This window comes from Lonchura striata, chromosome 13 (assembly GCF_046129695.1).
Source record: "Lonchura striata isolate bLonStr1 chromosome 13, bLonStr1.mat, whole genome shotgun sequence".
In the NCBI taxonomy this organism is placed as follows: domain Eukaryota; kingdom Metazoa; phylum Chordata; class Aves; order Passeriformes; family Estrildidae; genus Lonchura; species Lonchura striata.
The window spans coordinates 16,303,624-16,330,096 of NC_134615.1; the positions used below are offsets into that span (position 1 = coordinate 16,303,624).

Below are 26,473 nucleotides of genomic sequence, written 5' to 3' on the forward strand. Positions count from 1 at the left end.
AGCACCGCCCAGTACAGCCCAGCACCGCCCATCACAGCCCAGTACAGCCAAGCACCACCCAGCACATCCCAGTACAGCCCAGCACAGCCCAGTAAAGCCCAGCACAGCCCAGCACAGCCTAGTAAAGCCCAGCACTGCCCAGCACAGCCCAGCACTGCCCAGCACTGCCCAGCACTGCCCATCACCGCCCAGCACAGCCCAGCACTGCCCAGTACAGCCCAGCACTGCCCAGCACAGCCCAGCACCGCCCAGCACTGCCCAGCACTGCCCATCACAGCCCAGCAACGCCCATCACAGCCCAGTACAGCCCAGCACATCCCAGCACTGCCCAGCACTGACCAGCACCGCCCAGTACAGCCCAGCACCGCCCATCACTGCCCAGCACAGCCCAGCACTGCCCAGTACAGCCCAGCACTGCCCAGCACAGCCCAGTACAGCCAAGCACCACCCAGCACATCCCAGTACAGCCCATCACAGCCCAGCACTGCCCAGCACTGCCCAGCACCGCCCAGTACAGCCCAGCACCGCCCATCACAGCCCAGTACAGCCAAGCACCACCCAGCACATCCCAGTACAGCCCAGCACAGCCCAGTAAAGCCCAGCGCAGCCCAGCACAGCCCATCACCGCCCAGCACAGCCCAGCACTGCCCAGTACAGCCCAGCACCGCCCAGTACAGCCCAGCACTGCCCATCACAGCCCTGCAACGCCCATCACATCCCAGTACAGCCCAGAACATCCCAGCACTGCCCAGCACAGCCCAGCACAGCCCAGCACAGCCCAGCACATCCCCGCACAGCCCCGGACCGAGCGGCGCAGCTGCACTGACCCGCAGCGGCCGCCAGGGGGCAGCGCGGGCGGTGCCCGGCGCTCGGCAGCGCATGCGCGGGGCGGAGCGCTCCGCCGGCGCCCGTGGTGTGAAGTGCCCGCCCGCCGCCGCCACCGCCGCCGCTGCCGCCATGGCGCTCCTGCACAGCCGCCGGCTCCTCGCCGCCCCGCGCCTCGCCGCCGCCGCCTCCCGCGCCAGGTGAGGGCTGAGAGGTGGCTCATCCCCTAGGCCCGCCCGCCGGGGTCGGCGGAGGGGTTTTCCCGCGGCTGAGCCCCTCTCCGAGCTGGCAGTGGGGGAGGCTGCGGGAAGCGAGTCGCCCCGTGCGGCCCGCGGCTGACGCCGCGCTGGGCGAGGGGGTTGCCGGGGGGACGGACCGCGCTCGGATTGGCTGGGAGGGGGGGTCCTCGCGCTCTGATTGGCTGCGGCCCAGCCCGGCGCCCCCCGCCTGCCCTTGAGGCGCCGCCGTGGAGGGCGCGTAGGCACCGGGCAGCCCCGAGCACCGGGACCGGGGGCTGGAGACACCCTGTGCTTTGATTGGGCCGGGGTGCTGCTAGTGATGTACACTGTGCTTCGGGGCACGGATGATGTGGTCAGTGAGAGGCTGGACGTGCCCAGGCAATGTGCGCTCGCAGCCGTGTCCTGGGCTGCATCACCGGCAGTGTAGGCATCAGGTAAAGGGAGGGGATTCTGTCCCTCTGGTCTGCTCTGCTGAGACCTCCACCTGCTGCACTGCATCCACCTTTGCGACCCTAGCACAAGAAGGACATCGACCTGTTCGAGCAAGTCCAGAGGAGGCCACAAAGATGATCAGAGGATTGGAGCACCATTTCTATGTGGAAGGACTGAGGGAAAAAGCTGAGGTTATTCAACCTGTAAGAGACAAGGTTTTGGGGTGACCTAATTGTGGCCTTCTGGTATCTAAAGGGGCTACAAGAGAGCTGGTGAGGGACTTTTGACAAGGGTTTGGAATGCCAGGACAAGGGGGAAAGGGTTTAAATTGACAGAGGGCAGGGTTAGATTAGATATTGGGAACAAATTCTTCCCTGTGAGGGTGGTGAGGTCCTGGCACAGGTTGTCTAGAGAAACCATGCCTGTCACATCCCTGGAAGTGTTCATGGCCAGGTTGGACAGGGCTTGGAACATCCTGGTCTAGTGGAAGGTATGCCTGTCTATGTCAGGGGTTTTGACAACGTACTCTTTCGTGTCTCTTCCAACCCAAACCGTTCCAGGATTCTGTGTGCTGTGAAATGGGGCTGAGGTGGTGCTGTCTGGCTGCCCTATGTAGTGGGTCCAAAGGAACCTCTGCACTGTGCAGTGGCCTCATGCACGTGGGATCATGCATGGTGCAGCAGGTCTGCAGTGACCCCATGATCCATTAATTGGGGTGGGAGTAGTGCTGGCTGTGCTCTCAGGGGTACAACCCCTAGCAGGAGCAGAGTGGAAGTGACTGTGTTTCGGTGAGGACCAGTCTTGCACTGGCAGCTCTGGATTATTTTGTCTCTGGTCAGCAGAGGTTTGGATAGAAAGATGTAGGGTGCTGCTGGAGCTGTGTGAAAAGCCCAGAACATCCAAATTTCCACAAAGTAGAGCTGACCTGAGAGCCACGGGGCTGGGAACATCACTGAGATCAGATGGCCAAGAAGCAGAGTGTACAGAGGAATCTGGATGAGGCCTTGGTACTCTCCAGAACCCTTTGACTCCTGGCCCTCACTAGTGGGGAAGTCTCTAAGAAACAGTTTCCAGGCTACGTCAGAGCAGGAAAGCAGTGGGGTTTTTTTAGATCTCTATTCCAGCAGTCACTACTGCTTCTAAGCCAGCCTTTTGGCTCTTCTCAGCGGGGACAGAAGAGCAGCTGTCTAGAACTTGTGTTTTGCGCCCATGGACTATAGCAGACCTGTGAAAGGTATGGAGCCTGCTGGCATAAGCATTGTTTTTCTCAAGCTTGTTGTACAGCAAACTGTAAATTACCAAATTGCATTGAGGTCACCCAACAGAGGTTAAGTTTTTCAAGTAAGGAGCCTCTGTGCACATACCCCTTTTTTGTTTCAGGAATAGTGGCTTGTTATGCAACAAGGGAAGCCAAGCACTGATTAGCAGTTTCTGTTTCCTTATCTTCAGCAATATAATGTGGTGCTCCAGCTGTTATCATTAATCTGTGCTGAGAATGCTGTTTCTGAAAGCAGAACCGAGGTTAAGAGATACGAAATGGTTAAAACTGTTCCATTGACACACAAATGCTAATTAGGACGATAACTCAGTCTGCTGCTCTGATGTATCACAAGACAGCTATTTAAATACTTTTCTTGGTGGAAAGCTTATCCAAAGCTCACTGGGGCAAGGAATTTGTAGGCTTGAAAAGCCCTGTAGTAGCCAGCAGCCTGTTGGCATTGTTCTTGTGTAAATATTAGCTTTAAATGTGGTTTACGTACAGCCTTTGGCCCCTAGCTCTGCTCTGTCTTGCAGAACTGCTGTGGGGGCTTTGGCAAAGCTTCTGAAATCCAGTATCTTATGTGGCTGCACCTCAGGAAACCTTCACTGGGCTTGTAAATGCTTGCTCTCCAGGCTTAGCTTGAGTGCTTAAGCACTTCTTAGGTCTGTGCACTCGAGGCATAAGTTCCAGATACATTTTTGAAAAATGTTGCAAATTTATGCAATTCCTGGTGCATTTTCCCATCCTCTCTGTCCCACTGCACTTGCAGTTGTACATTAAACCAGCTCAGAAGACCAGCATGGCTGAAGAGTACAGAGACTATTTGGATCTCTAATGAGCATCTAAACTTTGGGCCTTCTGTGTGGAAGTCCTGTAGCTGGAGAATGTGCTTCCTTTGGCTTACATTGAGTATCCCTCAGGTAGTTCAACCCCAGCTTAAGTTCACCTCTGGTTAGTTTTCTGCACTGAATACCTCTGGCCTGGCAGAGATGTGCAGTTTATAGCTTTGACCTTTATTCAAGCCAAATGTTCTTTTAATTGCTGAAAATAAAATACAAGGCAGTGCAGGAACAACAACAGTAACGGGGGTTAGCAGTGTGTTCAGTTGTGTGGCCTTGGACCCCTAGTAGATCTCTTTTTTCCCAAACCCCTTTGGGAAAGCTTTGCCTCTGTGATCCCTTTGGTATCCTGATGTGTTTGGACAACTCAGCCTAGGCTTTTTTCTCCTGTCTCCCTGCAAACTCACCTTCCTGGAAACACCAGTAGAGTTTTGTTTCACCTGGAAGCCTTCATGCTGAGAACAGGAAAATAAGTCCTAAACCTACCTGTCAGTGCCTTAAGCCAACACAAAAACCGGCTCAGAACAAAAGTACTTAACTCTCTGAAGTGCTGCAGCTTAGGTAAATGCCTGCAGGATCAGCATTAATTGCAGTATGTTAGAGCCCAGTGACCTGCCTAAGCCTTAGCAGGATTGGGACCTAAATACTCCAAACACTGTAAGCTGCTTGGGAAAAAGCCCAGCAGAAAGAAGGTGATTTCACCATCTCCAAAGTAGCAGCTCTTTAAAATAAATGGCCAGGCTCCTGCAGCCCTTGATACTAAAATAATCCTAAACCAGGTAAACTGAAGAGAGCCACACTAGTGCACATTGTTTCTCTCTTTCCCTGCCTCTCCATTGCCAGGAACACATTGGGAGCGGTTTGTCCAAAGCCGCCTGAACCTGCAGCAGAGTTTGCCCTGACAGTCCCCTTGACGTGTCCTGCTCAGGTTGGTTCTCCAGGTCACTCCCTCCACACTGGCTGCAGCCCCAGTCCCTCTCTGGAGGGTGTGTGTTGCTGGCATCTCTGACTCATCCTCCTTTCCAAGCTAATCCTGTACTTAAGAGGTAATTAAGACTAGTTGGTGGTCTACAAAACATTAAGCACATCTTACATTTTTAAACTACCTAAGGTGGCTCTACCTCTCCTTCAAAGCCTGTCAAAAGGAGTGATAGGTTTCTTTTAAAATTTGAAAATAGTGTACATAGGGGAAGAACAGCTAGTCTGAAGAGGGCAAATGATTGAGGCTCTATGGATTCCAATCTACACACATGTGAGAGTGCACAATTTTTCTGTAGTGAGGAAACTTGGCCTAAGTGTGCCTAAAACAGGGACAGAGTGGAAAGATGACTATGAATTCTGCTGATCATTTAGAGCTTCCTTAACCCGCCTAGCCCCACTGCCCACAGATCTGTATCTGCCCACAGAGTCTGCACTACACACTCAGCAGGAGGTCTGGCTGGTCCTGGGCTGCCTGCATTGCCTGGGGCACGGACCAGCCCCAGGACAGCATTCCCAAGTTGGGAAAGGATTTTGTTATCAGATGATGTGGCCTTTCCGGGGCTGCAAAACTGGTAAAGCTGATATGTCTGTCTCTGTGTTTCTCCTTCAGCAATCAAGGCTTGAGTTCTTTCCTCCAGGAGATAAACCAATTCTACTTTGTATTGCACCCTTTGTTCCCCACTGAGCTGGGGGAAGGAGTAGGCACCTGTGTGGTGGTCAGGAGCTCAGAGCTGCATACTGTGCCTTCAGGAGGGGGCTGTGATAGCCAAATCCCTCTGTCAGGCAGGTTAAAAAACACCACACTCCTGCTCCTGCACTGTCTGCAGGCCTGCAAAGCCTGGACATGGGACAGGGCAGAGACTGTGGCCAAAGGAAAAAGCAGGTTTCTTTTTATAGCATGGTCTGCTCTGCCCTTGACATTAAGAGAGCCTCTCCATCTTCCTGGTGTGCTGCCAACCAGGCAGAGGCAGGTGGCTCCTTGTGTTGGGGGAACACAAAGCTCCTCCTGGTGCAGGGAGGTTTTGTGCTTGACAGCAGGGGAAGGGTCTTCACATCAGAGCTTGTCACTTGTCACACGGGGAACAAACTGTCTTCCTTCTATGATTTCCTGGAAAACAGCATTTATCTACAACACCAGGGGAGGCAGAGTTTGTAGGGCAAGGAATGGAAATACCTTTGTTCTATTAGCCAATGTTGGGAAAAAAAAAAAAAACCAAAAAAAACCACAAAAAACAAATTAGTTTTAATGTATTACAGCCTTCCCAGGAGTTTGGAAGATACTCCATATTCATGCTTTTGTGCAATTGTCTGGGTCTGGCCAAGGTTCCCTGGAGGGGAATAACCTGTGCAATCCCACATGCAGGCTCTGGGCACTTGTCCAGAGCATAGGAGTTCAAGGCTTCAGTTTCCTGCGCTTTGTGGTGTTAGCACATAAGGCAAACAAGAGCATTTCAACATGCAAATGACTGAGAGGGAGTCAGTTATCTTCAGCCACAATGAACTGAGGCTCTTTACCCATTCTGCAATATACAGTGTGACTTAAATGGCTTGGTTTGTTTTTTTGGATAATTCTCTGAACACTATTTGTACCTTTTTCAGTGGTTTAAAGACAAGATTTCCCTTGGGGGTTTCTGTTGGTGCACATCTCTGCCCAGTTCTCAAGCCTCATGCTTAGCTTCTTGTTTCTCCCTTTAGCTCATGGTGGTCCCATGTGGAGATGGGTCCCCCCGACCCCATCCTGGGGGTGACAGAAGCTTACAAGCGTGACACCAACTCCAAGAAGATGAACCTGGGAGTGGGGGCATATCGGGATGACAACGGGAAGCCGTATGTCCTGAACTGTGTTCGCAAGGTGAGCTGGGTGCTGGCTGCTGGGCAGGGCCAGATCCAGGTGCCAAGTACCCTGAGGGAGTCAGGGAAGGGGAAGGTCACTAAGCAAATTTTGTCTGTTGATCCTTAAAATAAGCTCTGTCTCTAACAGAGCAGGACAGTATTCCTGGGTGTTTCTCTTAGCAGGACTAATGCTCTTGAGACATGAAGAGCTGTTAAGTAGTACAGGACAAAATAGAAAATACATGTCCTGTTCCCATTCAGGTAACTCTAACTCGTTGTTGACTTCTATGAGCCCTCCAATGCACTCTGAATTTCAAGGTGTTTCTTGAACAGGCTGGTGTTCTTTAGGGCACCCACAAGGGAGGAAGGAGCTGACATTGGCCCCTTAATGGATTAGTCTTAGAAATTCTGCTGAGCCGATACTACCAGTTTCTCCATAAGCCAGTCTAAAACTCCAGCCCAGGGAGCTGGGTGTGGACATTGCCCTTGAAGGGATTATGGGGTCTTTTAGGGCTGTAGGGGTAGAAATAGGCTGTTAAATAGCTGGCAGTGGAGATATGCATTGATTGGCTGCATTAACAGGGAGGGTGCAGGGAGAGTGCCTTTTCCATGTGTCTCATCAGTGTAGGTTTTAAAGCCATCCCTTGCCCTCCCTCTCTGTGCAGCTGGGTCACAACCAGGGAACATGGATGGTGTCACAGGGACAGTTTCCTAGTGGTATGTGAATGCTGCCAGGGTCTGTGCCACTTCCAGCATGACAACACCCTGCAAAAGGTTTCCTACCCTACGTGGTTTGGGGATGTCTTCCACAGAGAGAGATGATATCTGCCTCTCAGTAACACTCAAGTCTTGCTTTCTTGCAGGACAATTCCTGCTTGAGCAGAGAAGTGTGTGTCCTTGTGCAGCAGCATTGACTTGTAATGGGCTGGAAGTGGTGCTCTCTTCTGATGCCAGGTTTCTGTGGTTCCACTGTACCAATGCTGTCACCCACTGAGGGCTCTGGTGGCTTTGGGGTTTTATCTGAAATGTTTACTGCTGCCCCTTGCTGCCCAGGAATGAGCCCTGCAGGGAAACTCCTGTAAACCAACCTTTGCCCCTTTCGAGCAAGCAAATGTGCAAAGAAGTGACCTTCAGCTGTCCATCACTCTCTGCACGGTGATGCCTTCCTTGCTGAGCTTGTGTTCTCCCTTCCAGGCGGAGGCCATGATAGCATCCAAGAAGATGGATAAGGAGTACTTGCCCATCGGGGGACTAGCGGATTTCACCCGAGCATCTGCAGAACTGGCTCTGGGGGAGAACAGTGAGGCTTTCAAGAGCGGCCGGGTAAGGAGAGCCCAGGGCACAGGGGGCAAGGACACGTGGTGGGTATTGAGGGCTCAGCAAATGTGGAAGAACTGGTGGGGTATTGATGCTTCTGAGTCATGGGCTGGCTGGCCCCAAGGATCACTGCTTCCTCTGAAGGCTGGGGTGAAACAGTGCTGTCCAAGAAGGGGAGGGGTCCCAACTCCCTGCTATGGAGCTGGAGCTGCTGACCCCTGTGGTTCCTCCAGCCCCTTGTCCCTGTTTTGTGTGCTGCTGCCAGTCATGACATGGTGACTGTGCTCTCCCTGTAATACAACACGTCTACTCAGACTCAGATGTATTTTTTCTTTTCTTGCAGTATGTTACCGTGCAGGGTATTTCTGGGACTGGATCTCTGCGAATTGGAGCCAACTTTTTGGTGAGTGCCTGGCCAGCAGTGGAAGGAAAGGATGTATTTTGACCAGAGCTGATTTTTTATGGTTTTCTAACTGCTTGAATTTATACAACTTGTTTGAACACTCTGTCTTTCTATTGACCAGCAACGGTTCTTCAAATCCAGTCGTGATGTGTATCTACCCAAACCGTCCTGGGGTAATCACACTCCCATTTTCCGTGATGCTGGCATGCAACTTCAGGCTTATCGTTACTATGACCCCAAGACATGCAGCCTTGACTTCTCTGGAGCCATGGATGACATTTCTGTGAGTTGCCTTCTGTGCCTGGAAGAAGGGAGGTCATGTGGGGAAATGAGTGGTGATATTACTTTACCCTAAATGTGATGATGAGGCATGAAGCTGTGTCGGGGAGGTTTAGTCTGGATATTAGAAAAAGATTTTTTTACCCAGAGGGTGGTTGGGCACTCAAAACGGGGTCCCGAGGGAAGTCTGCCAGGCTTCAAGGAGTGTTTGAACAATTCAGGCACATAGTGTGGTTCTCATGATTGTCCTGTTCAGGGCCAAGGAGTTGGACTCCCTATGGGTCCATTCCAGCTCAGAATACTCTATCATTCTATGATGCCTGAAAGCATTAAATCAAGGCTAGAAGCCTCACAGAGCTCATCTAAGCTGTCTCATTTGCTGAGGAGAGTGGTCAGATATCATCAATTATTCATTCTCTATAACATCTTCCTTAGAAAATTCCAGAGAAGAGCATCATCCTCTTACATGCTTGTGCTCACAACCCCACTGGGGTGGATCCCCGGCAGGAGCAATGGAAGGAGTTGGCAGCTATGGTGAAGGTAAGCAATGTCCCAGGGGTACTGTGCCATTCCTGGGAAAACCTCATCTCTGGCCTTTCATGGGTGGCACCTGGTCTTCTCTAAAGATTATTCCCGTCCCTGAAGCCAGGATGGGTGTCATGTTCCTGACAGGAGCCAGTCAAATGTACCCAGGAAGCTTCTAGCTGGCCATTGGGCTTTCTGCTGGCACCTCTCCAGGAAGCTGGAGTAGGGAGACCTGAAAGGAGAGCAGCAGGGTTGAAAGCATGAGCTGTGATTGCTAGAACGGAGTACCCAGTGCTGGTGTATTAAAAATGCTGGAAGATCTCTCACATGCTTGGTGTCTCATTGCAAGCTTCAGCTGCAAATAGATTGGGACAGGTTCTACCTTCTCCTCCTTCCTGCTGCTCCATCAAGCCTGTAGCCGGTGAAATTTGGCTTGGAGATACCAGGCCTTAATAGGGTCCTGAGAATTGGTAGATATCAAAGTGATCTCTGTGGCCTACAGAAAGGTAGCTCTAAGGGGCAGTGTATCTGGGGTCTCTGCCTAGCTGACTAGAGTTCCCAGGTGATTTTCCTGGAAACTGATGATACAGAAGACATTGAAGTAGACTATTTTATTGCTGTCGAATTTACTTCTGCTTCCTGGGCCAGACTTGCACATCCCATGGGTGGAGGGATTTTCAGCTCCGGAGGATCTTCAGCTGCTGTTTTGATGTGTGCTGGGTAGCTGCAGGTTTTGGAGTGCTTTCCCTGTGGTGAATGAAGGGGAACAGTGCTCTTTCTGGAGGAGAATCGCTGCAGGTGGACAGACTGCTGTCTGCATGGCTTTTCTCAGCCTGCTAGCCCTGCACCTTGGAGGAGTGCTCAGCTTCTGTGACACTCTCTTCTATCTTTGCTGGCAGAAACGAAACCTCCTCGTGTACTTTGACATGGCCTACCAGGGCTTTGCCAGTGGGGACATCAACCGGGACGCCTGGGCTGTGCGGTATTTCATCGAGCAGGGCATCAACATCGTCCTGTCACAGTCCTTCGCTAAGAACATGGGGCTGTACGGTGAGTAGGGCACGTGGTGAGGAAATAGTTTAAACCAGGATGCTGCTGGGATCCCAACACCTTCAAGGTTTAGCAGCCAGTGTTTTCCTGCTGCCTGTGTTCATCCTGCAGGGATAACCCAATAGGAGCTGGTGGAGACGCTTCTAGAGAACAGGGATCCACTAAAGCTGTGTGGTGTTGGGTGCAACAGCATAAGACAGATAGAAAGTTTTCAGAGAGTGTCCGAAAGAGACTACAGAGATGGTGAATGGTCTAAAAGAAAAGCCATAAACGGAGCAGCTGAGGACACTTAGCTTGCTCAGCCTGGGGAAGAAAAGACTGAGGGCAGAGCTCATCACAGGCATCAGCTTCCTCTCAAGGGGCAGCATCTGCACTCTGCGACCAGTGGCAGGACCCAAGGGAATGACATAGAACTGTGTCAGGGAGGATTTAGGCTGGATATTCGGGAAAGGTTCTTAACCTAAAGGGTGATTGGATATTGGAACAGGCTTCTCAGGGAAGTGGCATAGCATAAGCCTGACAGAGCTTAAGGAGTGTTTGGGCAATGCTGTCAGACACAGGAATTGTGGGATTCATGGGGTTGTTCTGTGCAGGGCCAAAAACTGGACTCAATGATCCTTCCAACTCAAGATATTCTGTGATTCTCTTAGGAGAGCGTGCGGGTGCCTTCACAGTGATCTGCAGTGATGCAGATGAAGCCAAGAGGGTCGAATCACAGCTGAAGATCCTCATCCGCCCCATGTACTCCAACCCACCTGTGAACGGAGCACGCATTGCATCTATGATCCTGAACACCCCTGACCTACGGAAGGAGTGGTAAGAAGAAATCTGTAATGTTCATGACAGTGAGATCTCTTTGTTCAGCCTTGTGCTGCGCTTACTGTCTGCTGCTGTCACAGGCAGCTCTTAGCTTCAGCAACAGTCAGAACCATGTTTACTCTGGATAAATCCTTGATTATGTCCTGGCATCAGCTGGTGTCAGTTTAACCTGGCACAAACAGGTTTTCCTTGTGTTAGCAAGGAAGAAAACTCTGTAAAGGAGGGGATAAAGCTCCCATAGGATTGAGGGCTGCAGGAGCTGCCTATCTAAGAAGCCTAAATGTCTGACGTGGTATATAGCCATGTAGTGTGTCTCTTGAGGGGGAAGTGGAAGCAGAAGCCCCCTGGGAATGAGACCCAAGAATGTAACCCTCATTCCCTAAGCCTGATTCCTGGTGTCAGCCTGTGCTGTTTTCCCAGCCCCTTGGTGCCAGGTCCTTCCCAGCAGCTGGCCTGGCAGAACAAAGGTTGGCAGTGTGCTGTGGCCTCACTGGGGGCTGTGTTCTTTTGGCAGCCTGACACTTGAGCCTGATCCAGGGCCCGGTGGAGACATTTCCTAGCTGTGTTGCTTTGGAGCAGGGCCTGTTTTGCCAATGTTAGCCCTGCACGCTTGGTTTACCTGTAGATACTATTTTATCTGGGTTTGAATAGTGCTGCCATGAGGCATCCTACTGACCTGTGCCTTTCAGACGTGAGAAATGTCTACATTCTAATAGTAGTGTCCAACAGCAATGGAATAAATAAAAAGAGATCACCTTTGAGTATCAGGAGAAAGAAGCAGCTTTTCCAGCTGGAGCTCCTTCTTCATGCTCATCTGCATCTCCCTATGGAGCCCCTCTAGGTGGAGAGGTTGATTTTCAATAGCTGGGGTGGGGAGAACAGCATTGGTGTGTTCCAGCCCTGCTCTCAATGGTTCCTGGGTTGTCTCCTCAGGCTCACAGAGGTGAAGGGCATGGCTGACCGGATCATCAGCATGCGGACTCAGCTGGTGTCGAACCTCAAGAAGGAGGGATCCTCCCACAACTGGCAGCACATCACTGACCAGATCGGCATGTTCTGCTTCACAGGGCTGAAGCCTGAACAGGTAAACACAATTCCAGTGGTCTCAAAGTGTCATTTGCAGTCCTTGTCAGTAGGTTTTTGACTACAGATGCCAAAAGGAACCCTTGAAAGCACTTCTTCCTCAGAAAGAACATCCTCCAAGCCCTAAGCAGTGGCACATCATGGGGACCCCAGTCTTGCTCTGTTCCCTGCTGTACTTGGGGAGGTTGAAAGTAAATGTAGCTGTCATGTCTATCAAAGCAAGCAATCACTTGGTGCTGCTGTGAAGTGATCTTAAAGGTCAAGTGAGGTGACTCTTCCAGCTGAACATCTGCAGTGTTGCTGCTTAGCCTGAGAGCTGAGCAGCATCTCTCTTGGTGCACAGGGTACTCTGCAGGTAGTGGGATGCCCTGTCTGCTGGCAGCCAGTTTGCTTTGAGTTTCAGCAAGCTGGGTAAATTTGCACTTTGCTGACACAGGAAAGGTTGGTCTGCAGTTTGAACTTTGCTCTTTCACCCCAGGTGGAGCGGCTGATCAAGGAGTTCTCAGTCTACATGACAAAGGACGGACGCATCTCTGTGGCGGGAGTTACGTCAGGCAACGTGGGTTACCTGGCTCATGCCATCCATCAAGTCACAAAGTAAAGACAAAGGGGTGCCCTGGAGCTGGTGGCTTTCCCTTCCTCACCAGTCGAAGATGAGGAGGGAAAAGAAACAAGCAGAATACTTCAACCACAGCACTTGAAGCCGCTGCTGAATGTATCTTGTAGATGAGTTGTAGAAGCCTAGTCAAATCCACCCTGTGTTGTGGAGCAAGGACATAATTGCTGGCTCCTGCTCATCACAGCCATTCTTCCCTGCTGTCCATCCTTTCTTCATCAACCCCAGCACCTATCTATGCTGGAGGAAACAAATGCTTACAATGCCATCCTACCAGTGTAGGCACCAAAGGCTTCTCCGCACACATTTCTCCATGAGAAGGCTTTGTGAGGCTTTTGGCTGCTAGCCCAAGCAGCAGCAGGCAGGGAGCTGGGTGGGCTGAGTTGGAGGTGTGGTCCTCCAAACTCCTCAGCCAGTCCCTGCTGCCAGCAGGCTCCATCTTCCTCCATCATCCCAGCCTGGGGCTGGGCAGCACCAAAGCTGTCCTGACAACCAGCTCTGAGGACTTCTCACTACCAAACTCCGCTCTGTTGTTGGCTTCACTCTTTCCATCTGGGACTCTCCTTTCAGGTGTAATTCACAGTGGCATCAGTGCGTGGGGCAGACCTCCCAAAAGGTGTCCCTCTTTTAAACCTGTCTCACTTTCATACCTGGAGGTGAAACAATTTCTCTCACCCCCTCCCCATCCCCAATAAGAATTTCCTCTGAAAACTGCTCTCTGGTGGTCTCTGCCTTGCCCCATTCCCGTCCTAAGCCCAGCAGTCCAGCCCTATACCCTCCCTGCACTCTTTGTTGAGTGTCTCAAAGCCGTAAGCCAAGAGGCTTGGCCCTGCAGTATTCCACTCACGTGGAGGTGTGGGGCATCCCTCTCTGGTCTGTACAACCACATTTCTGGTGACACCAAAAAAAGTGATCTTGAGAGAAATCTGAGAGCTGATGACTCAAAAACCATTCTGTCCTAAACCAAGTGTTCCTGAGGTCCTTGACCTACTGGACTCCGATTTTTAATCCAAATAAACTGGTGCATGGCTATGTTGAACTGGGGAATTCATCCTGTCATTGTGCAACTGGATCCTGTCCCTTCCATGCACCAAACAATCCCTCTCAGGACCATTCTAGCACAGGGGATCTTATGTGACCAGTGAACTCCTGAGAATTCCATGTAGAGAGGCAGTTCCCACCAATGAGCCCTGGGAGCACAGTGTGTGTGAACTGAGATTGTCCAGGTGCCATGGAGCTGAAATTTAGGCCTATGTTGTTGAATATAGGTGTTGCTGGCAAGAGGACAAATTCCCAAAAACTGTCTGCCTTGGGACATGGGCCCATCTTTGGCCACTGGCCCATGATGGAGTGGAGCCTCCCTAGGCGGAGCTGGAGGCATTACGTCTTAAGTCTGTGAGCTGTCTTCATCCACTGGCACTTCTTCCTTCTGCAGCTGTACCAGGGTATTTAGCAGGGCAGTCCTCATTTCCCATTCCTGCCCAGGGCAACTGTGTGCCTGCTGGAGCTGGGACAGGTCCGGTCTGGTGCACCTGTCCGGGTCTAGTGCACCTTGTTGCCACACTTGCTGGAAGGCTGGATCCTCCCGCTGCTCCCTGACAGAAGGTTTCCGCTCCCACACCGCATGTTTACTGGCCCGATGCCCACAGCCGCTGCTTGCTGTCCTTTGTGCAATAAACCGCTTTCCATGCCGCACACGCCGTAGGTGCTGCCCCACGGGGCTGTGGGTTCCTGTGCTGTGGTCCCCGGTTCTGCGTGGCTCTCGAGCTGCCGCCTCCTGTTACCCGCGTGGGGCGTTCTCCTGCTCGTTCTCTGTACAATAAAAGCACCCTGGAGCACAGCCCCGTCTGTCGCCCTCTCCTTGCCGCGTGTCCCCGGAGGCTCAGCCCCTGGGAAGGGTTACCCGAAGGGGGATGTTTCCCCTTCGCTGATGTTCCCCCGCCTCCGGGGCTGGACTACAACCCCCGGCGTGCAGCGGGCAGGGCGGAGCCGCCGCCGCGCCGCCGCTGCCGCCGAGCTCAGCCGGGGCTGGGGCCGGGGCCGAAGGGAGCGGAGCAGAGGGCGCTCCCCGCCTGGTGAGTGGGGCCGGGATACGGACGGACCGGGGGGACACATGCGGGGAGCCCAGCGACCGGCTGGCACAGGAGTCTGTGCATCCCGTGCGAACGCGGGCTGACCGTCACCGGCTCCGGGCCTTGCTCCTCCGGGCCGGGGGCGCCGCCGGGGCCCGAGCGGGGCCGCGGGTCTGTCGAGTCACCCTCGGTGAAGCGCCTGCTCTCGGGATTTCTGGTTGTCAGAGTATGGCTGCTCTGCCTGGACGGAAAGGACACCCTTCAGCATCCTCCCCCAGGCCATGGGAGAAGCATCGACCCCTGCAGCATCCTCACCCGGGTGGGAACTTCAGCCCACGCAGACCCACCGGTCCGTCCCTCCACGGTCCTACACACGGGGCACAGGGTGGCCCTTCCTCCCTTTCCCCAGAAATCTTTACAGAAGATTCATAGTACAAGCACAGAGTTTAAATAGCCCAGAAGCAAGGAGTGAGCTAGGCAGGTAGAGTCTCTGTAGATGTCCTCTAGGAATAAAAGCCAGATTTTCTTGAAAAGAGATTTCCCATGGTCATGTAGATTCCTACAAAATCCTGCCAGGTTGTGAGGGTCAGTCTCCTCCTGCTTGGAGACACTGGGATGAGATTTGGGCTTTCCAACCCCCAAGGGCTGTGATGCTGGAAACATCAGATCTTCAAATCCAAAAGCTTCTGAGACATCATCTCCTACTGGTTGTCAACATAGGGGTGCCCTGGAAGGGGCCAGTCCTGCTTTTCCTGTTGACACAGTATTTCTGCTGCACACAAGACATTCCTGTTGAGCCCAGCCTTGCCCTTTACTCAGAAGCACGTGCACAGCTGCTCTTGCAGAGCTTGCAGAAATTAGGGTTGGAAATCAGGAAATGAGCTATGACACTGGGTCTCATGCCCACAAAAAGGCAAGTCCTGCTGTGAGGTTGCAGCTCCTCAGCCCCAAGGCCAGGGCTCAGTCCCCTATCCGACAGCAGTTGTGTCCTCTCCCTGGATTTGAGGGACAAGAGGTAAGTTCTGCTTTATCTCTGCTGGCGTGTGTGTGTGCTGTGATCCCCTGAGCTAAGACCCAGGAACTCAGTTCCCCTGTGCCCCCACCTAATGCCGAGATTGTCCCTTGTTAATATAATTTAACTAACATTTAACAGTGTCATTCTTCATCCCCTTGTAGGAGTAAGGAAGTGCCTGATTCCTGGTTTGCTGCATTCCAGCCTGTTTGTTTGCTGCCCTTCCTGCCTGATGGAGCCAGCGCTGGCTGAGGACCCTCCTCAAGGTGCCCGGCTGAGCCTGGTGCTGGACCACTAGTGGGACGTGGATGGTGGTGTGTGCCACCTGCGAAGGGACAATGGCTCAGGGCACTGGCAGCATCAACAGTGACTACAAGGATTGGGAGTGGAGTGACGATGCCGGTGAACGGGCCAGGCTCCTGCAGAGCCCTAGTGTGGAGACAGTGCTCAAAACTTCAGAGATCCAAGGAAACAGTTTGGGGGCCACATCAGCTCTGGGAGCGGTCTTCATTGTGGTCAACGCTGCCCTTGGCGCTGGGCTGCTCAACTTCCCTGCCGCCTTCAGCATGGCTGGTGGCGTGGCTGCAGGCATCACCCTACAGATGGTGAGAGAGTGGGGAAGGACAGTCCCCCATCCCATCCTGGGAGAGTGCATGGGAGGGACATGTGGTGCCCCCGTAAGGGCTTGGGGAGGACCAGACTCCTAGGAAGAAGCTCGTTTGGGTGAGGTGCACCAGATTCTCAATGTATTGAAGGGTGGCTGCCTGGGGTAGCCATATTGTTGGCTCAGTGTTCCCCCGTCTCTCTCCCATCCCAGTGCATGCTGATCTTCATCATTGGAGGCTTGGTCATCCTGGCATACTGCTCACAGGCCAGCAATGAGCGCACCTACCAGGAGGTTGTGTGGGCCGTCTGTGGGAAGGTGCCTGGTGTGCTGTGCGAGGTGGCCATCGCTGTCTACACCTTTGGCACCTGCATCGCCTTCCTCATCATCATCGGAGACCAGGAGGACAAGAGTAAGAGCGTTCCGTGGAGCAAATAATAACCAGTTTTTGTCCCTTCAGCTGGAAGGGCCAACCTGACCATCTTGGTTGTCCCCACAGTCATTGCTGCTCTGGTGAAGGAGCCTGAGGAAGTTGGGAGCCACTGGTACACAGACCGCAAGTTTACCATCAGCATCACCGCTTTCCTGCTCATCCTGCCCCTCTCCATCCCCAAAGAGATTGGCTTCCAAAAATATGCCAGGTAGGCGGAAAGAGCCCTCTGGGCTGGGAGTTGGGGTGGGCCAGCTAGCACCCACTTAAGCATGGTTGTAGAGGACAGGGACTGGAAATGCTGTGGTTCTAGTGCCACATCTGTCCACTCACCTTCTGCTTTCCCACGCCTCAGTTTCCCCATCTGGGAAGCAGAGGAGTAGCTGAGCACCGTGCAGCCATAGTGTCATACTTCAGAGCTTGTGTCCCTCCCTTCTGCATGCTGGAGGAAGCATGGAATGCTGCTTTCAACTACATTGTCTCCTATCTTTTGAGTTGGCAATCCAGCAGAAAGGATAGCCACTCAGTGTCCCTAGGCTGGGTGATTTGCAGGCCAGCTCTGCTCCACCAGAAATCTTGGTGTGACCTGGCTGCTGGGGCTGGACCAGCAGGGGCACCAAGGAGTGTCACTGCTTCAACATTTGCCTCTTTCTCCAGCCAAACACCCAAGTCTAGCAGGTTTGCCGCTCACAGAAGGATGGGATAACCCCCAAATGCAACCAAATTGTGTTGGCATCTGCTTGGGGAACAGTGGGTGACATTTCCTGGTATTTTCTCATGGGAAGGAAAAGCAAAAATGGGTCTGATAGGTAGGAGGGGGGTAGCCTGGGCTGTGCAGGGCAGAAGATGGGAATGGAGAGGGTGGGAGGATACCCTCCATGAAGTGGGGAGGCAGAGCACTCACAGCCTCCTATCATCTTTCAAAGCTCCCTCAGTGTGATTGGCACATGGTATGTCACCGCAGTCATTATCATCAAGTACATCTGGCCTGACAAGGAGCTGGTGCCTGTGGAGATCCCCACCAGGTGAGAGCAAGAGACATGATGGTGTCGGTGCCATCATAGCACTGCAGAGCCAGGCAGGGCTGTGGGAGCAAGGGCTGCAAAGGCTAGGGGTGAATCTTTCATCAGTCCCATCGCTGGTCCTGTGCACTATGCATGTTGCTGCCAGAAGCTCCCAAGTGGCTGCACCTCTGCCTGTTTCAGAGGAGCAGATGATGAAGAGGAGGAAAAGGACCTCTTAAACGTCCCCCATGGCTCCATCACAGGTTTTGATAGCACTGATTGTCTTTTACCTCTGACATATCCAGGCCCTGGATTCCCTGTGCAGTGCTTATGCTCACATCAAGGGCTGTGTCTATATTTGGATGATTTTGGTTATTTCTTTAGCCAGCACAACCACTGTGGCTTATTCCCTTCCTCACAGTGTATATTTTTGGATCCAATGCAGGAATTTTATGGCAGAGCAAAGGTTAGACCAGTTTTTTGCACTGCCCAACTAGATCCTTATTTTTTACTGATACTTTTACTTTTATGTGCTCAGGTTTGGCTGTTTCTGTCTCAGTGAAAGGCCCTGTTCTTCCATGCAATGGTATCATCCTGGGTGGGGGGATGCAGTAAGGCAAAGACACTGAGCACTCCCAACTCATCCTCCCCTGGGGCACTGGATGGGGGTCACAGAGGATTCTGGTCTGACTGACGGAGGTTTCTCTCCTGCCAGCCCCTCCAGCTGGACAGCTGTCTTCAATGCCATGCCCACCATCTGCTTTGGGTTCCAGGTAAGGCCATGAGCTTGGCACTCCCCCTTCCATCCTATGGTTGCTTGGGTGACAGACTAAAACCCTGCCTGTGTAATTCGCTGGTTGATTGGCTAAAACCCTGCCCATGTGCTCAATGCACAGTTTTACAAGGAAACTGAAACCTTTTTAACATCTCACCACCTCTGAATGGAGAAGGATCCATTTTACCCCAGCTAGAACGTACAGGGCATCCTGTACCTCCAGCTTTTCTTCTCCAGTGACAAACCTGGAGTATCACAATATCACAACACATGCTGAATATCACGAGTAGGATGCCCTGTGGTCTGGCCATCATGTATCCCCACTGTCTCTGTGTCCTGGCAGTGCCACGTGAGCAGCGTGCCCGTCTTTAACAGCATGAAGCAGCCGGAGGTGAAGACCTGGGGGGCAGTGGTGACAGCAGCCATGGTGATTGCTCTCTTCGTCTACACAGGCACTGGTAAGTGAGGGGACACCGTGTGAGTGTGGCACAGTCCTTGGAGTGGCTGTGAGCTTCAGGAGGGCAGGGACCCTCTGGTCAGCAAGGGTCAGAGGGAGAAGGGAGGAGAGTCCATCGGACACCTCTGCAATGTGCTCTGTGCTATATCCATCTAAGTCTGGTCCTTCAAACAGATGTTCAGGAGACTTGTCCTTCTCCCCTGCTGACTGCTCCTTTCCTGACAGGCATCTGTGGCTTCCTAACCTTTGGAGCTGGCGTGGAGCAGGACGTCTTGATGTCCTACCCCTCCAATGACATCCCTGTTGCCCTCGCCCGGGCTTTCATCATCCTCTGTGTGCTGACGTCCTACCCCATCCTGCACTTCTGTGGCCGGTGAGCGCTGGGAGAGATGGGGCTGATGTGGGAAGGAGGAGCAGCACAAGGAAACCCCTCTGTCCTGGGTCTGTGCCCACAGGGCTGTCCTGGAGGGTCTCTGGCTCCGCTATACCGGGGTAACAGTGGAGGAGGACGTGGTTCGGGAGCGGAGGAGGCGCCTGCTTCAGACCATCAGCTGGTTCCTCCTGACACTCCTTCTGGCTCTTTTCATCCCTGATATTGGCAAAGTCATCTCTGTCATTGGGGGCTTGGCCGCCTGCTTCATCTTTGTCTTCCCAGGTAGGGCATCCTGTGATGCTTAGGGGCTGACAAAGCTCTCATGGCCTTGTGTCTCAAAGAGGGAGGGACAGGATGGAAACACAGGAACCAGGAGATTTTTAGAGGAGGACAAAAATGTGGTGTGGGGCCAGTCAGCAGCCCAACTATTTTGACTGGACATGGAGCTCTGTAACAGGGAGTGCAGCTTCCTCTTTTATAGGATGTCTGTTCAATCCCCAGTGGATAGTTCTCAGTGGATAGTTCTCATCTGGTTCTAATGTGCCTTCCCTACCTTTCAGGGCTCTGCCTGATTCAAGCCAAGCTCTCTGAGATCCAAGAAACCAGGGCAATCAGGTAACTGAAATGTGCCTCCCCTCTCCCCCATTCCCCTCAGGATATTGGGGTGAAGGACCCCTCTAAATACTCCCTGTCCTCCTGCATCCACAGCTGGTGGGCCCAGGTCAGCTATGGGGTGTTCATGGTCACCCTTGGAGCCTTCATCTTTGGACAGACTACTGCCAATGCCATCTTCGCGGATCTTACAGCCTGACTCCTCCAGGCTGGACTGCACTGCTGCTGCTGAGGGGATGGACATTTCCCCTAGGACCAAAGGGAAGTGGGAAGAAAACATGTTGGTGTGTTGGGAAGATCCAAAAGAACCGTTGTGACTTGGGGCTTGGCTGAAGAAGCCCTGTGGTGGTTTGTATCTCATTGTCTTAAGGCTGCAGGCAGTCAGGCTTCTCTCAGCCCTGGCTCCCTGGTGAAACCAGAGCAACACTACAAGGGGACCTGTCATCCTTCTGCCCCTGGGAGTAGACATCACTCCCTTAGACATCACTAAGGGGTCGTGGCTGGGGTTTGCAAAGCCATGCTGCTCTCATGTATGTACCCTTGTTCTGGTGGAGCTCCTCTCCACAGCTAAAAGTCCTTCTCCCAACTTTGCAGAGAGAAGCAGTGTTCTGCATAAAGGGAAATAGTAATCATGTTTATCAGACAGGGAGACACCCCATAGTCCTATTTTGTGTCAATGTTTGGTTTGAGTTCTGGTTTCCTGCCGGTCTCCTGCCCCTACGGTCACATCTCCCTCTGCCTGGGCTGCACTTTTTTACAAAGGGTTGCCTTCAGCCTGTTCAGGTTTTTTCGTTTGAGGATCAGAATGCCCCTAAGGTAGGGACATGCCAGTGCATTGTTTTCCTTGCCAGGGGTTGCTCACTCAGTAGAGAAGCTGCTATGGCTGCATCAACCTACTGAAGACACTACAATAGAGCAATGCTCTTCTCCAGATTTACAATCCCGTTCTTCCAGGTGTCCAGGAAATGGGACTGGGCCAGGTTTTAAGAGATGCTTTTGGGATAAAGCAGTCAGTATTAATTTGTTTTATATTGTTCTCTTTTTCATTTACACTCTGTGTGGCTGGTGTTGCTCTGGGCTGTCCCTCTGTTGCCTGTCTGGATGATAGTTTCATTCCTGCTTTTTCTGGGTTGAGCAGTTCCCCCAGCTGCAGATTTGGTTGGGAGCGTTAAACCTCAATAGCATTGTTCTCTTGTTTCTCTTTGATTTTCTTTTTATGTTGTTTGGCTTCTAAAACCCTTGGGGAGGAGGAGTTCAGCTGTAGCTGTTGATGCATCTGCGACAAGGGTTCAGGCCAGATTTGTGCAAAACCTGGCCCTGCACCTCATGCATCTTCTGGAAGCAGCACAGGCTGTTGTGGTGGGAAGGAGAAGCATGGCTTGTGCTCCTACACTTCTCAACGTGGCTCTCTCCCACTGCAGCCAGTGGCTGCAGGAGGGGCAACAGCCCATGGGTGCTTCCCTGTGTGGGAATGTTTGGTCTTTCCTTACTAACACTACGTGTAAATGGGGACCTCTCAATTGCTGATTAGGACAGGAAGACCCAGATAGAGAAGGAGGAAGAAAAGCCCAAAGCACAGCAGGAATGTTTGAAAGATGCTGTGAAGGCACAGATCCCTCCTTCCTCTCCCAAGGGGTCTCCAGCATCTGTGCCCTCATCTTTTGACAAAACCAGGCTCCACCAAACCCCCACTTGTATGGCACCGGCTGTGTCCCAAGCCCCTTTGCCAGGCTCCTGTCTGTGAGCAGGAGCTGGGGCTTGGGGACCTTTTGGCATAAAGAAGATGGCCAGTTGTCCTGGACGTGGGGAGCAAAGAGCCACCTCCCATGGAGCCCAGCAGAGATGCTCAGCAGATGCCAATGCCAAGATGCCTCCCAGTGCCCACCCTGCAGGAAGATGAAAAGGTTTGGTACCTGGTGGGTCCTGTGGCTCTGGTTTGCTTGAATGTGTGCTAGGCATGAGGTGCCTTGGCCGAAGTGGAGGAGGACACGATGTTTCATGTCACCTGGGAAACACCTGGGCTCCCTTGCTGCTCCCATGGCTGAGGGCTGGGCAGGTCTGGAGGTGCTGTGGGTGTTCCTGTTTGCCTTACTGCTCCCCTGTTTACAAACACTGGCCTTTTAACATGTATTTTGTACATGCAGAAAGTGGAGGTAACTAAATAAAAGTGACATTGTGATGCGTGTCAGGCCAGCATCAGGTGGTTTCTGTGGGAGATACTCCCGGCTGGGATACAGGGATGAAGCCATATCCTGAAATGCCATCCCAGCCCTCCTAGCTTAGGGATGGATGGTGTGGAGCTGGGAAGTCCCGCTGCCTTCCTCAGACGCTCATCCTCCGGGGTATCTCCGCGCCCAGAGCCGGGGGATGCCAGGGAAGGCTCTGTGGGCCCCGGTCCTGGAGCGGCACCTCAGTGTCGCTCCCCGGGGCCAGCAGGCGGGTGTGGTGTGGCTGAGACGGGCGGGAAGGAACTGGAGGGAGTTTCCTCTTCGGGAACTCAGGCCGGCCATCCGGGAGGGTGCAAATGGAGAGAGGATTTCCTTAGAAAGGAAAACCCGCGGCTGGAGCGCTCTGAGGGAGCCACAGCCACCACGGTGTGGGGGGGCAGCGCCCGGGCCGCACCAAGGCAGCGGGAGGGGACGCCAGTTCATGGGCCTGTACCACAGCGCTGAATGGGGGGGAACCGTTCCTGGGGTTATACCACCACTGGGGGGAGGAAACAACGAGGTGCGGGGGGAACGGGGCGGGCCGCACCACTCGGGGAGGGGTACCCCCCCGCCATGACTCCGCGCGCCCTTTGGCACCGCCCGCCACTTCCCCTTCCCGCCCCGCCCTCGCGCGACGCCCCTCGCTCATTGGCCGGCCTCGGCAGCGCGGGTTGGCCGTCGGCGCGCACGCGCAGGCCGAGAGGGCTTCGGAGCTCTGATTGGCTGAAAGAGTAGGAAGGATTTCGGCCCCTCGCGGCCAATGGCGCGCGGCTCAGGCTCCGCGCGGAGGGCGGCAGGATGCCCTCCCCCGAGGTCGCGCGGCGCTGATTGGCCGGCTCTCGCGCGGCCCCGCGCTCTGATTGGGCGAAGTCGTCTCCGCGGGGGCGCGGCAGCTCCGCGCGCATTCCGCCCCTCCGCTCCCCCCGCGGCCCCCCCCGCGAGAGGACGGGGGAGGGGAAAGGCCGCGGCGCGAGCGCGCGACCCCATCCGCCATTTTGTATCGGAACGGCGGCGGCGCGAGAGAAGCGCGCGAGCGGCCCCGGCCCGGCCCTCACGACACCGCCGAGGTGGGAGCGGCGCCCGCCCGGCCCCGGGGGCTGCTCTGGCTAGCTGTGGGGGCACTGCGAGCTTCGGGGCGGGGGGGGGGTCGCGGTGGGGACGGGGCCGGAGGCAGAGGGACCGGGCCGGCTTGCGCCGGGCGCAGCGGAGTCCGCTGAGGCACCCGCCCGGCCGGGCCGCCCTGCGGGGTGTGCGAGAGGCAGCGGCGGGACCCGCGGCCCTCCCCCCCGCACTCCTCGGTGCCGCGGCCGCCCCTGCGCGACAGAGGGAACTCCGCGGGGTGCGGGGCGGGAGCCGCGGGTGTTCCCGGCTCGGTGGCGGGGGCAGGAGGCGGCGGCGGTGTCGCGAGGTGGCGGGGAGACCGCCAGCTCCGGAGCTGTGCTCATTTCTCCCCCTTGGCTTGTGTAACGCCGCTGGTGACAGGTGGAGCTTTGAGGACTCCGGGCCGGGCCTGCCCCGGCCGGCCTCGGCGGCCTCAGTAGGAGATCGGTGTTGTGACTTGCCCGCAGAAAATATGGGAAAAGTGAGCTCTAGTAAATAATCCGGCCACGTAACCTTCTTGCAGACCACAGAAGAGAAGTCCTTCTCAGTGCTGTCCTTCAGTGAAGAAAACACTGTCCAGTAAAATAGACTTGTCTAATTCTAAACTAGAAATAGCAACAGTTGGGTGTCTCGACAGATTCTGTATCACTGCAAGAGCTTCTTTACAATAGTTTCCTAACTTGGATTAGTACCGTTTATTCCTTATATAGGAACTATTCACAGTTTAATTTCAACAAACCACAATCAGTTTGGACTGTATTTACAACAGAAGTGAGGTAGTACTGCAGATACAACACTAGTCTGTTGGTATATCGTGTACTCAAATTGTTTCTGAATCCCACTTGTAAGGAAGCATGGCAACTATTCTCAGGAGCTTTTTTTAAGCAGGTAACAAGACAAGTGTGACTCTGACAAGTCACTCTTAGTGTACCCAACTGATTCCTGTTTCTAAGGTAACTACTTTGGCATTGGCTAAAATCATGGGCAGGGTGAGTCCAGGTGGGATAACTCTCTTGTAAACAGGAAACAACCTTAGTTGGTAGTAGACTGAGCTGTCCTTTCTACGATTTTTATTTTGATTCTTTCAGCCTTTTTGCTTATATGTTCACTCTTAACTGCTGTTGGCCTGGTGTCTCCAAACCAAACTCACAGCCAGTTTATTGCCTACCTACGTCTCTTCTTTGGAGAAATACCTTATCCTTTTTATCCTATATAGGGTTCCTAGATTTTAGATTTATGCTGAAATGGCCACTCTTGGTGCTTAGCTGAGTAAGTGGAAGAGAAACTATGGGAACATAACTTAGCGATAGAGGACAGTAAAGTTTTGTGTCCCTGTGATGGGACATAACTAAATCATGTTAGGAATTGTTATCACTGAGAATCATAGTTCAGGCCATCACTATTTTAGCCAGATTTCCCTTTTGTTCCATAAACATCCCCAAAGTATGAACACTGCAGTTTTCTTTGACTTTAAAAATAGAATTTAGCTATTCTAAAACACATTTTGGATGGTAAAAAACCATGAAGCATCTGATAACAAGTCCCTCCTTTTTGTGCCTCCAGCAGAAACTTAATTCTGCAGGTCTTGTCTGAAGGAGAACTGGGAAGTGAGAGTTTCTTGTTTTTTGGGGTTTTTTTTAACAGTCTTAGGTAGAGATGTGAAAGTATCTCACATCAGAAAGTATCTACAGTAGCCATGTCATGTTTGATGCATATCTCATGTATTTGGTGTAGATTTCAAACTGCAGCTTCACTGGCCTGACTGTATAGGCAAAACTTAGGTGCTTAGTTCAGCCACAGTCTGAAAACTAAAGTTACTGTGTCTGATCATCTTTTGACTTCCAGTTTACTGAAATTGGGTGCAGCTTTCCAGTGTATGGAATGTTCAGATGTCTTTTCAGATTGTATACACCTGAATTTGAACTGGTCAATTGAATCAGGAGCTTATTTTACTGCTAATGTGACTTTCACTCTGGGGTTTTTTCCTCAGTAGTTTTCAAAGTGGTAGACATCCTGAAATATAAAGTATAGTATGATTCAAAACCACCTTTTTCCCTTGGATTGCTCCCAGTGTTGGCCTTCATGTAGGTGTACTGCTCTTCCATGTTTTGTATTTGTTCATGGGTTTAAAAAGAGGGTAAGAGACTGTTCTGGAGAGCAGGTTTAGCAGTGGTCCCTTTAGCATGTTTTATGTGATGTTTTGTGACAGGAGTTTAGAACCTAATCAGCAAACACAGTGCTGTTTGTGTCACTTGATCTGTTTTATCCTCCACATGCAGCACATGTGCCCTGAAATCATACAACTCTTGAAATCCAGCGGCAATAGTTACTGACTTCTGCAAAATTCTGAAAAAAAGATCCAAAGTTAGCTTAAAGTAATTGAAATTTTGAAATTACTTCCTTTGTAGGAGTGTTTCTGAATTTGTGGAAGACTTCAGGTTTGTCGACTTCAGCATCAAGGCTTACTTGCTCTCTAGTGATTTCTGGTTAGTAGGGAGTGTCTTTGGTCACACCTGATGGGTGGTTTCATATTGGCCCACTCTATTTTATGATCTTTGGATGTTTGCCTGAAATTTTATTGCATATTTTCATATTTTAATCCAGCAGAACTCTGCTCTTGAAAAAAGATCTACTGAAATAGATGACAAATGTCTTTTGCTGATGGGCTGTCATTTTCCTTAGGAAGAGTTGAGGGTGTGTAATGCTGTAGAATTTGGTAAATATTTTTTATCTCTTTAAAATGGATTGTGTTTCCCAGTATAAAATAGTAATATTGTAAGAGCTCCTGAGTCCTGTGCTGGGTATCTTAAACCATTACTGTATTATAGGATGTGTGACTGAAAATAGCTAATTTTGCCAGGTAATCTGAATTTTTTTGATAAACTCCCTGTGGCTGAGGCCTGACTTGTGTGAACCTGGCAAGTTTGTCCCATTAACTGAAAGCTTCCTGAATTGTTGAGGCCAGTGTAGGGAGATTCATTCCCACGAAGGATATATGGATCTAAAAATAAAGTCTGCTTCACATAGCATTCATAGCTTCCTTAATCAGTGCTGTAGTAATTGAGTTTTAGCCTTGCACTGAATGACCAAAGAGGTACCTGTGCAGTTCTGCTTTTCAGGCAAGACTCCTTGGTTGCTGTGTACTTCTCCTGAGTTAGGTTGCATCATTTGAACCTCTGAAGTGCTGTTAATGTTGTGTCCTGGGGAGCTGTCAGGTTTGCCGTGTGCTGGGATACACACAGTGCAAACCATATGTTTAGAACATAAGTAGGAAGCTGTTTCCTCAGCTATTGTGTTCCTTGAGTCTCTGTGTTTGCTCAGGTT

The 26,473-nt window shown here is 52.3% G+C and overlaps 3 protein-coding genes across 7 annotated transcripts in view; all 3 read left to right on the forward strand.

Moving 5' to 3' along the window:
• Positions 1-923: 923 nt before the first annotated feature.
• On the forward strand, positions 924-14,342 carry GOT2 (glutamic-oxaloacetic transaminase 2). 2 transcript variants are annotated; one of them, XM_021541109.2, is made up of 10 exons: positions 924-1,025; positions 6,273-6,429; positions 7,605-7,733; positions 8,071-8,130; positions 8,252-8,413; positions 8,845-8,949; positions 9,834-9,984; positions 10,635-10,800; positions 11,737-11,887; positions 12,365-14,342. In XM_021541109.2, the coding sequence occupies exons 1-10, from the start codon at positions 958-960 to the stop codon at positions 12,485-12,487; spliced, it is 1,272 nt and encodes a 423-aa protein (XP_021396784.2). In that variant the 5' UTR covers positions 924-957; the 3' UTR covers positions 12,488-14,342. The 2 variants fall into 2 exon arrangements, with proteins under 2 accessions (XP_021396784.2, XP_021396785.2); XM_021541110.3 differs by lacking the exon at positions 924-1,025 and adding an exon at positions 1,310-1,498.
• A 147-nt stretch (positions 14,343-14,489) lies between these two features.
• SLC38A7 (solute carrier family 38 member 7) lies at positions 14,490-22,034 on the forward strand. The gene is made up of 11 exons (XM_021541058.3): positions 14,490-14,577; positions 15,751-16,191; positions 16,404-16,602; positions 16,690-16,831; positions 17,547-17,645; positions 18,340-18,397; positions 18,743-18,857; positions 19,082-19,229; positions 19,312-19,511; positions 19,790-19,844; positions 19,938-22,034. Exons 2-11 carry the CDS (start codon positions 15,895-15,897, stop codon positions 20,038-20,040), a joined length of 1,416 nt encoding a protein of 471 aa, XP_021396733.2. The 5' UTR covers positions 14,490-14,577; positions 15,751-15,894; the 3' UTR covers positions 20,041-22,034.
• Positions 22,035-22,985: 951 nt separating this feature from the next.
• Positions 22,986-26,473, forward strand: part of CNOT1 (CCR4-NOT transcription complex subunit 1) — a 55,252-nt gene continuing 51,764 nt past the window's right edge. For all 4 annotated transcript variants that reach the window (XM_021541112.2, XM_021541114.2, XM_021541113.2 and 1 more), the window contains exon 1: positions 22,986-23,115. The gene's annotated coding sequence lies outside the window, so the exon portion shown is untranslated. The remainder of the gene's footprint in view (positions 23,116-26,473) is intronic.